The sequence below is a fragment of the Enoplosus armatus genome, chromosome 1 (assembly GCF_043641665.1).
Source record: "Enoplosus armatus isolate fEnoArm2 chromosome 1, fEnoArm2.hap1, whole genome shotgun sequence".
NCBI lineage: Eukaryota > Metazoa > Chordata > Actinopteri > Centrarchiformes > Enoplosidae > Enoplosus > Enoplosus armatus.
This window is the reverse complement of record NC_092180.1, coordinates 10,740,009-10,751,251: the sequence shown is the minus strand read 5'-3', so window position 1 is coordinate 10,751,251 and position 11,243 is coordinate 10,740,009. Positions and strand designations below refer to the sequence as shown.

General features: G+C 41.2%; 1 protein-coding gene across 1 annotated transcript; it reads left to right on the top strand.

Moving 5' to 3' along the window:
* Positions 1-1,588: 1,588 nt before the first annotated feature.
* tgfbrap1 (transforming growth factor, beta receptor associated protein 1) lies at positions 1,589-10,178 on the top strand. The gene is made up of 12 exons (XM_070908180.1): positions 1,589-2,285; positions 2,710-2,904; positions 4,062-4,216; positions 4,451-4,533; positions 5,407-5,587; positions 5,699-5,859; positions 6,406-6,463; positions 6,566-6,709; positions 7,180-7,323; positions 8,133-8,292; positions 8,621-9,072; positions 9,729-10,178. The coding sequence occupies exons 1-12, from the start codon at positions 1,589-1,591 to the stop codon at positions 9,915-9,917; spliced, it is 2,619 nt and encodes an 872-aa protein (XP_070764281.1). The 3' UTR covers positions 9,918-10,178.
* The last annotated feature ends 1,065 nt before the right edge of the window (positions 10,179-11,243 follow it).

Below are 11,243 nucleotides of genomic sequence, written 5' to 3'. Positions count from 1 at the left end.
ATACTGGACAAGGAAGACCTAACTCTACCATTCAAGCCATATTTTTCGTTTGTCGGTGTGGTGCCGACCCGAGCGCCATGGCTATATTAATGCTTGAGTGTAAACATATGTCGTGGCCGTTTTTGTTGTAGTAAGGCTCGCCTGTTTGTGGTGATCCGGCCTGCCGTCCTGAGCGCTGCCTGCAGCGGTAGGTATGCTTGCTAACGCCAACAGCTCCAGGAGAAACTAGGGAGGGAGTTGGTGCGCAGAGCATCATCTCAAGGGAGGGGAGGCTGGTTGGAAACTCAGTGGTTTTCTCCGGGCAGACATCCCGTGATTGTTGTAACGTAACAGTTCAGCTTGTTTTAACCCCTTATCAATAAGCCCTTCTTTAGCCTCATTGAAATTTTTGCTTAGCGGTAATTAGCTTGCTAGCATTGGCATCAGTGGAGAAGTCTCTTTAAGCTAACGTTAGCTTAGCTAGTTGGTCCAGAAGCTACCTTATCAAGTAAAAAACTACCACGACTTACTCACATGCGTAATCTACCATAGTCAACGAACAAAGTATTACACCTCCAGACGGCCAGTGTTAACCAGTGAACTTTGTTTTGCTACTGTTAGCCTCCATGGTTATGGCAAGCTAGTAAGCTAGCGTTAACGTCATTAGCTATCTTGAGCAACGTTACATGAGAAAGTATGCTAGCAGATGTTTTCCAGAATTGTTGAAAATGAACCCTAGCCAGACTCAACATGAATAGTTATTAGAAAAGAGGACTGGTTTAGCTTCAAGACAACACACTGGAGAGTTTGGTAAGGATGTGAATTGCAAGATAGCAGGGAAGGAGCTAAGTTAACGTTACCATAACAGCAACGACATTGAAGATAACTATAACATGTATTGCTAGGGAAAGAAACCACTCATTTAAATATAATCAGTTATCTGTAAGTTCATGGTGGCTAGGTACTTTTAGTCAAGTGTGACACAGCCCATGTGTGGGCGTGCAATACTTGCTTTGCATACAGTGACAAGAAAGAACAAAACAAAAGCAAAACACACGATACAGTATATATCCACATGGGTCATTACATATAAGATGTCTCTTAAGTCACATGCCTAATATGTAAACATGCACTGTCATGTCAAACAGGCTGTGATGTCTGGCAGGCATTTCCAGGAAATGTTTAACTAAGTTAAACTAGCAGTAACTAAGTCTTTTCATTTGGTTAAATAGTTGATTCTTTGTTTGAGCTATAAAATATCAGAAAATTGTGCAAAATGGGCAAAAACCTTAAGATATTGGGAATTTTCATGGGAATGTGTGCATTTTTAAGGCTCACACTCCTGTGCGTCAGCATTTAGCGGTAAATCAGTCAGAAACAAGCAAAAGCCTGAACTTCCTGAAAGCAGAATCGATCCAGAGTTTGTTGTGATGAGGGACACACCCATGCCTCTGTATACCCTATTAATGAATAGTCATATTGCCAGTGAATGAATAATGTATCATAAGAAAATGTTTTTCAGTGTACTGACATTGATTATTGTAATTTATCTGCAGTTTTGTTGATGCCTGTCTGTTTTCTATCATCTAGTGTAGATGCCTTGGCTGAGATGAGTGTGAAGGCCTTTGAGCTAGTCCCCGCTGTGGAGCGAGATCTCCTCATGGGCGACAAGGCTCGCATCAACATCGAGTGCATTGAATGCTGTGGAAAGCACTTGTACATGGGTACCAATGACTGCTTCATCCACCACTTCCTGCTGGACGAGGTCACGTCCTCCAAAGGGAAACTGAGTTACTCAGCTCAGAAGCTGCTGCACAAATATCTAGGCCTCAAGAAACCAGTTGCTGAGCTGCGTGCTGCCTCCGCTTTGGAGCGTCTGATAGTGCTTTGCGATGGAATAGTGTTCCTCGTCGACATGGTGACCCTGGAGACTGTGCCCTCGGCGGCAGGAGGTGGAGCCAAGATCAGAGGTGTGACGGCGTTCTGCATTAATGAGAACCCGGTGAATGGTGATCCGTTCTGTGTTGAAATGGGTGTGCTCTCTTCCAAGCGTCGGACAGTGCAGATATACATGGTGTATGAGGACAGAGTGCAGCTGGTCAAAGAGGTGACCACTCCTGAGCAGCCCTGTGCTGTCAGTCTTGACGGTTACTTTTTGTGCCTGGCCCTCGCTACACAGTACATGATTCTGAACTACAACACAGGAGCATCCCAAGACCTCTTCCCTTACAACAGGGAGGAGAGGAGACCCATTGTGAAGAGGATCGGCAGGGAGGAGTTTCTCTTAGCAGCACCTGGTGGTTTGGGTAAGTCGGGACAAAAACAGGGTATCTGCAGGTCTTTAAAACTCTTAAAGCATGGAATTCAGTTCCCTCAAAAAAAGTCTTAACTTATTAAAAAGTCTTAAACATAATTTACAAAGGTCATAATATTTTTTCCTGCCTGCCATAGACGGTAACATTTTTATTATTTTTGTATGTGGTTGTGGGCAGTCGGGAGACATTATCCATAAACTACAAGTGACACTGGTGTTTCCGTCAGCCACATCAGACCTATAGTAAGCCCCACTGTCACAACTGCTCGCTGCAGTAGCTAGTAAGCTCATCAACTCACAATGGCAAGTGTCAATTTCAGCGGAAACTTGAATGAATTATTTTTCATCAATTTTCTGCCACTTATGTGACAGTTTGCGTGACATTCCTTTTTATCTTCAAAACTGTCCCTCTCCAGGAATGTTTGCCAATGCAGAAGGGGTATCCCAGCGGGCTCCAGTCAACTGGTCGGAGAGCGTGATTGGTGCGGCTGTGTGTTTTCCGTACGTGGTGGCTTTGGATGAGAGTTTCATCACCGTCCACAGCATGTTGGACCAACAGCTAAAACAGACCCTTTCATTCAGAGATGGACACATTATGCAAGACTTTGAAGGTATCCTCACATATTGCTTTCTTAAGGATTTTCAAGGCATGTCATCTAATCAAACCACCTATTTACCAAAAGAACTTTATTATCTAATTGAATCAGAATCAGAAATACTTCATTGATCCCTGGGGGGAAATTAGGCATGATGCCCATGCATTTTTGCATTTTTATTCATTTAGGTTGTAATAGATTTGATCATAAAGGTCAGCAAGCTTCTATAATAATAAACACTTGTGTGAAAATATGTAAGAAGAAGATGAAGGACTGATATATGAAGTTTAATGTTTAATGTTTAAAGTTAATGTTTTCTATGCATTACAGCCCATCGGGTGTCCTGCCTCCTGCAGGTCTACTTGTTTGTTTTTATGTACCTGAGTTTAAACAATACCAATTTAGCATAAATAAATAACAAAAACAAGGATCAAAATCGATTCAGCAGAACCAGAGATATCTTCTTTTACTTCTTCTACACATTCTTCCTTGTCAAAACATGGTGCCTACATTACCCACAATGCAACTCGACCTCCAGCAGGTCACAAAATGCTTTTCCACATATGCAGTAGTACTCCTCAAGACCTGTAAACAGACTCCATCCCATATAGATTATTAAAAAAAAATGAGTGAAATCATGTGTCTTTTAACTGTCAAGTGCTTCCTTGGTGGAAAACAATTCCCTGAAAAGTGGAACCGGGAAACAGGCCTTGGTTATTAAATATTCCAGGGATGGACAGAGTCATTGCTTTGGCTTCCTGGACTGAGAAACCAAAACCTTTTAGCAGAAAGCTGTGTAGAGCTGAACACTGGGGTCTTTATTTGTAATGGAATCTGAAGCACTAGAAACCTTTTCCTATTACAGTAAATCTTCCAGCTCAGTGTTAGAATAAAACATATTACTCAAAGGAGCTTTCCAAAATAAGCAACTGAAATGATGTTAAGCTCTGGACTAATGTACATGGGAGATCTCAAGTGCAACACACATTCTTTGTAGTTGATGCGCTGAAGAGCGAAACTCTGTCAGAGGGTTTTGTGGATATTGTGTAAGACACATGATTAATATGAAGTCTGTTGGTTGTTCATAAACAAGACATTTGTGGTATCACTATGCGTATTTGTGGCTGTTTGAGAGTGTTGAAGTTCTCACCTGTGAGTGCTGTGTGTTTTAGGAAAGGTCATTCTGGCTTCCACAAAGGCAGTGTATGTCCTGGTACCCCTGCCGCTGGAGAGGCAGATCCAGGACTTACTGGCCAGTCACAGAGTGGAGGAGGCACTCGTCCTCACAGAGGGAGCGCAGCAAAATATCCCCAAAGACAAGTTCCAGGTAACAAACCATGTGTTGTTTGGACTTTATGGCTGAAATATGTCGAAAATATGACATTGTGTGTGATTCATGGCCACACGATGATACTGGTACCACTAATGATGATAATGTAATAACTATGCCTGGACCGAGGTCCTCAATGTAAACTAATAATCTGAGCTGAATGACGTTGACAGTATTTTCTAAACCAAAAAACACAACTGTCTCATATATTGTCACTTTCTGCATGTACAGATTTTGCACAAAAGAATCCTCCAGCAGGCAGGTTTCATACAGTTTGGCCAACTTCAGTTTCTCGAAGCAAAAGAACACTTCAGGTAAGAGTCTGAGTCAGTGATCATTTTCCAGCTTTTGTTAAACTGCTCTGTTTTGTCATGGGAACTGTCTGCAGCTTGAGTCTAACAATTACCATTCATGCCAAAGGTTTTCCTTGAAAAGCCCTGCGTCACCTCGTCAATAAATATGTTTTAGTGATTAATATTGCAGTAGAGTGTTTCTTTTTTCCATATAACTGCTATTACTGACCTTACCATACCAGTACATATTGAGTTGTGGTCATTCAAGATGAAATCAAATCAATTGAAATCAAATCACTGTTGGAATAAATTGTTACACCTTGAACAGCAATCGTGTAACCCCTCAGGTCATCCCATTTATGTTTTCCAGTTCCTATCTTTGTCTTTTCATAGCTTGTTCAATTCATTATGACTGAAACTTCTCTTCCATGGCAAAAAAACATTTCCAGGAGACATAACCTTTCTTAAGACCTAAGACACTGAACAACCAATTTTGGTTTCCTGACCAAAGTTGCTTCCCCATAAGTATACAGTCATAAGAGTTTCTGCACTAACTTTAGTGGGAACCTCTGATTTTGCAGATTTCGCTGCCCAGGAGATTATGTTTCAGTCCTGTGGGTTTTCCTGTTTGAAAGTCTGTCCATGGGCAGATGAATTCTGAATTTCTTTTTGGTCTAAATCTGGATCCACTTCAAACCTTTTTAAATGTATTTTTCATTATCGATCAGTGCATTTTTCTGCCATGCAAATGGAAAAAAATATAAATCTTTTCTATTATAAAAAATGCTAACAAATTTTGACGATTGTTTTCTAGTTCCTCTAGTTTCTGAGCTTTTAGTTGTTGATTGCCTCACTCATTAGCAGTTTCTTGTGACCCTGTCTTTACATTTGCAGGAAGGGTCAGCTGGACGTGCGGGAGCTGATATCTCTCTACCCATTGCTGCTGCCAGCTTCCTCTTCATTCACACGCTGCCACCCCCCTCTCCACGAGTTTGCAGATCTCAACCACCTGGCACAAGGTGACCAGGAAAAAGTGCTGCGATGCAAGAAATTCCTGATCACTTATTTGGGAGAGGTAAATGCAGTAAAAACTGATTTATTTACACAGGATTTTGCAGTGAGTTCACTTGTCATACGTTCTTGTAATGATATATTACATAATGTTTTTCTCTACCTCCACACACAGGTACGAAGCACAGAGGTGGCCAACGGCTGCAGAGAGGACGTGGACACTGCACTGTTAAAGCTGTATGCTGAGCAGGATCATGACAGCCTTCTAGACCTGCTGGCTTCAGACAATGCCTGCCTACTAGCAGACAGCGTCCCATGGCTGGAGAAATATCACAAGTGTGTATACTATCATTTTTGGTTTTGAGTTGCTCATTTTTAAGACTAAAGTTAATGTAATTAATCCCATGAAAAGGGGTTAGGGTTAACAACAACAACAGCACTGTTTGTTAATATGCAGTGATTTTCATGGGTCCATTCATGGGAATGGACACACAAATATCACTCTGGACTTCTTAAATGTCATCTTTACATGAGTGTGTGATTAGTGTAAATTGGTAGTCTCAGTTTGATCATGTCATATCATGTTTAAAACTGTGGTAATTAGCAGAAAAATTAACACTCTTGTGGACACTGTGGGAATCAGTATAATGTTCATTAATTATTGCGGCGACAAAATTAGCAAATTCCCGGCGGGATGGACTGAGATGGGGCTTTGTTGGGTAAATACTTACCCTTGCCCCTTGCTGTTAATTACCACCCTGGTAAAGCTTTATTACTGTGTCCAGTTTAGACAAGCCAGTTTAATTACTTTGTACAAAAATATAATCTTGAGGGAGAGACTTTACTTCATTCACTTTTTTTTTTTCTTTCTCCCTCTCATAGATATTTTGCACTTGGGCTGCTCTATCATTATAATGGTCAGGATTCAGCAGCACTTCAGGTTTGCACACCTAAAATTAGTCCATTATAAGTTCTCACAGAAGAATCGGCACCAACATGATGTGTAGGAAATTAACGTATTCGCTCTTTATTTTTCTGACAGTTGTGGATTCGCGTGGCAGATGGGGATCTGCAGGACTCCACAAGATCTGACCTTTATGAGTACATTGTGGACTTTCTCTGCTCCTGTTCCAATCTGGACCTTGTATGGAAGTATGCAGACTGGGCCCTGCGGAAGGATCCCACTGTAGGTTACCAGGACTTTTTAAATTACCTCGTAAATGTAAATGTGCTGTCAGTCAAAGATTATTTAATATATAAATCAAAATTTTAAAAATGCACACATAAACTCATGTGCTGTAGTTATATGTGGTAAAAACAAGTAACAATCCTCTACAGCCCACATTGAACATTGGACAATTTAATACACAAAATGAATATAAAAGAAGACTGTCAGTATCGCTGGAGACTTTCTAGTGATCACAAGCCATTTCTTCACTTCCTCTTTGAATAAAAAGAAGGGACTGAGTTCTTATTGCGCTCCGGCATACAACTCCATTTATGTGTGGCTTGAATAGAAAAAGCAGACAGACTAAATGTGCTTTTTTGTTTTTTATTTGTCTTTAATATATTTTATATTATACATCATTTTCTAATATTTCACATGAAGTTGTAGAGCTAAAGCGGTAACCTATCCCTTCTTTTTTTTGTTCACAGGTAGGTGTCCACATCTTTACCAAGAGGCCTGCAGTTGAAGATCAGTCAGAATTGAACTCTGATGATGTCATCACTTACCTGGGAAAGCACAGCCAGGCGCTGCTTCTCTACTTGGAACACCTGGTGCTGGAGAGAAGGACACAGGTATAACAAAAGGATACAATTATCAGCTGTTAATGACAAATGTGACCGTGTGGAAGTCCCTGGTTCAGGTCTTAGTATTGGGTTGGCTCTGTCGAAGTGTCCTTGAGCGATACACAAAACCTGTGCTCGCCCTGGAGATGCTGTGTTGTCAGTGTTGTAGGAATTTCCCTGCAGTATCAGTTCTCCAAACTACTGAATTGCCTTATTATCATGGAAACATTTACATAGACTGAAACAGTCTCACTACTGACCACATTGTAAATATGAAGCTGGTCACATGAGACACAGCGGCTCAGTGGTTAGCACTGACCTGTTGGCTAGGTCAATTAGGTTCCCTTTAAAGGCAATTTACACCCTCAATTTCTACCTGGCTCCTCCCAGGAGTCTTGCACCATAAGTACTTGAGAAAATGGATGGATTAATGTTATACATATTTTCACTTAGTGTAGCAATGCTTTTTTTCCTTGAGTGCCCTGCTCCACATTCACACAGTTACACAAATTCACATTTGAAGCTGCACAGTAACAACCACAGTTGGTTACTGTCAATGTAGTAGTTGGGGGAATAAGGGCCTTTCTCATGGGCGTGTCAGTAGCTGTTAAGATCCAACCTCAAACACTTTCTTATTTTATGTTCTTTTGAGGCTATCTTTAATAACACTTAATACATTTCTTATTCAGATTAAAATCTCAATATTGCAATCAATGTAAACATAGTTTTTTAGGATAACTGTTCTGGAGGATTTAACCGCCTTCCTAATGGAAAGTTTGTTGAATTCTGATTGATTTCTTCCATGTTTGTGGATGCAGAAAGAGAAGTTCCACACACACCTGGCTGTGTTGTACCTGGAGAGGGTCTTGTCGTTGCTGTCGGAGTCGCCAACAGCTGAAGAGCAGCTCAGCAGAGCTCGAGAGAGGCTCCAAGCCCTGCTCAGGGAGTCAAACCTTTACCGTGTACAGTGTCTTTTAGGTGGGACACAAGTCTGGAGATGCCACTACACTTGAATGTTTTATTTTTAAGATGTATCTTTCTATTTTTGTGTAAACTTTGATGAATGCTGTTTTGCAGCATTCTAAGCAGCTCTTTGAAGATATTCAGTTATTTAGTTTTAATGATGTTGTCATAGTACAATCAATAACTGTATCTTGGACTCAGCACATATTGTATGGCAGACTGTAGCACCATGAATGCAGTGGGTGTAGAGGTGACTGGAAAATCCTTGATAGCAAGGTGTGATTCTCAAGACTTTAAAATGTGTTGACCTCTTTTATGTTTCATGTCCTTCTACGCTGTTTAGGTAAGATGGAGAACTGTGAACAACTGCTGCTGGAGCGTGCAACACTACATGGGAAACTGGAGGAGCACGATAAAGCACTGCACATATTGGTGCACAAGCTCAGAGACTTCTCTTCTGCTGAGGCCTTCTGTATGTGGGCCTCTTCTTGTCGGGATTCTGCTTACAGACAGCAGCTATTTCACCTGCTGCTGGGAGTGTATCTAGACGGGAACCAGACAGCCGCAGGAGGTGGCAGTGGAGACCTGGATATGGCGGCAGTGGACCTCCTGAATCGGCACGGCGAGGTGTTCGATGCAGTCCGTGTCCTGCGCATGCTCCCTGAGGGCTGGTCACTGCAGCTGCTGCGGCCCTTTCTGGGTCGAGCTATCAGGGCCAATATGCATGCCTGCCGCACCTCCCAGATCGCTCTGGGGCTAGCCCACTCTGAAAACCTCCAACTGCTGCATGACAGGGTGAGAAACACGTATGGTTTTACAGGCTTTGGTACGACACCAAGGTTAACAGCAATAATAATGATAATAGCAACAGAAATGACTACTTGTTTTAAAGGTATTGGTGAAGTTACATTTCTCTCAATACTTCTTCAATAGATGGAGCTATCTTGAGTAAACTAAACAAAAAATGAACAACTGAGGTAGAGCTGCAAAGATTAGTCATTTAGTCGACAGGAATGCAGCTTCTCAAATGGGGGGATTTGATGCCCTCAACTGAACCTTGGTCTTCCAAATTGAAACTTTTGTGTGAACTAAATATAATATATATGAAGAAAATATAACTAGATATATAACAAGATAAAGCACATTAGCGAGCGAGTGATTTATATTGTCCATAAAGAGTAACATGCCCTGTGTTTACAGTGAAATGTAGTTGTTGGGCCAGTGGCTCGAAGGACAAAATAAATAACATTGGAGAATTGGGGCATCCCTGTCAATTACCTCTAAGAACAAATACTGTTAGTATGAACACCTGCTGAGGGGTTAGCATATATTGTCTTAAGCATATAATTGATTATTCTATTTTCGTTTTAACATCTGCTGCGTGTTATCTTTGTGCTCATTACTGCTTTAAGTCATTGTAACTCTGCTCTCTTCTTGTATTTTCTCCACAGCTGAAAGAGCGGAAGAAACCAATCTTGGTGTCTGAAAAGAAGGGATGCCACCTGTGCCACAACACCTTCAGTGAGCCTGACGTGGTGTGTCTGCCAGGTGGAGTGCCTGTCCACACTCACTGTGTCGCCCAGAGAGTAAGAGACTCTCCCACAAAGAGACAGTTAACTAATAGCAGTAACCATACGTGAGACTTGACCCTCCAAACTACCATGTGATCTGTGATCAGAGGCACCAAACTAAAGCGGGACATGCTGAGGACTGTGGGGATAACAATAAGCACAGAACACCCATTGCCATAGGATCTGCTATGGAGTTGATGAGAAACACACAGAAAGGTGTGTGTGTGTGTGTGTGAGAAACGGATGATTTCATCTCTTTATTCCTGTGCTGCAATTATACCACACTTTCAGACTGCAAGTTTTTATAGAAGTAACAAACAACAGCTAAGTCACCCGGCCCTTTAATCCATTTAAACAGAGAACTACTTAAAGACATGCTCCTGTGCTTATCTGTGGGTTCAGTGCTGTAGCGACCTTTGTCTTTGCTTGAACAGTTTTAAACCTGAATTTAACAAACTGCTTGAACTACAGAACACACAATATTTGAAACCTGTTGCAAATATTTCTGAAGCATGCACTACCACTCTTACCACTCTCTCTTCTGGTCTAATCACCTCATATGGGTATTGTGTTAATATTGTCCTAACTTGCACATTGCAGTGTTGGGTTTTAATGTGAAATACTACAAAGACTCATCAGTACTGATTGAAACAGAGTCTTCTATGTCTGTCTTTTTCTCTCTCTCTCTCTCCGAGATCAGCTCTCACCGCTGCTTTATGTTCCCCCTTAAGGGCACTGGATGTTTCAGTCTGTGACTTGCCAGCAGCAATTTGATCCAAACCCATTAGATTTTGAATATCCTGTTATCAAGGTTAGAGGCCTTGTCTCAGTGTATCTGTGGAGAAACAACAGTATAAAACACTACATGAAATCTTGCATTGCTCCACTAATCATCAATAAGTGTAACTGGGGAGTCAATACTCAAACTCCATCAAGATTGACCACCTAAAACTCAAATAATCTTTATTGAGAATATGTCAATAGACACATTGTGAAACATGTTATGGCTCAGTGGCAGATATGTAGAGTATCATCAAATCATGTGAAATCAAGCTTCATACATTTTTTTTTTTTTGGTTTTGAGTAACATGAAATAAATCAAGAGGGATCTTCACTACCTGCCTGCCACCATAGATCCATTCTGTTTCTCTCACATACAGTGATGCTTCCAGCAACACAAAACAAAAGTCAGTCTCTATCAAAATGTGCTGATGGCAAACTTAAATAATGAAAAGGAGGGCCACGCAAAGACTTATTTATTCTGACATGAAATTTGGCTCAAGTCTTCAGGAGGGGCAAGGAGGTGATTCGTTCCAAACATGTCAATTAAGTAACAGGAATATGGTGAGATAATTGTAATTCATCTTCATTATTACTATCTGTGGGGAATTCAGT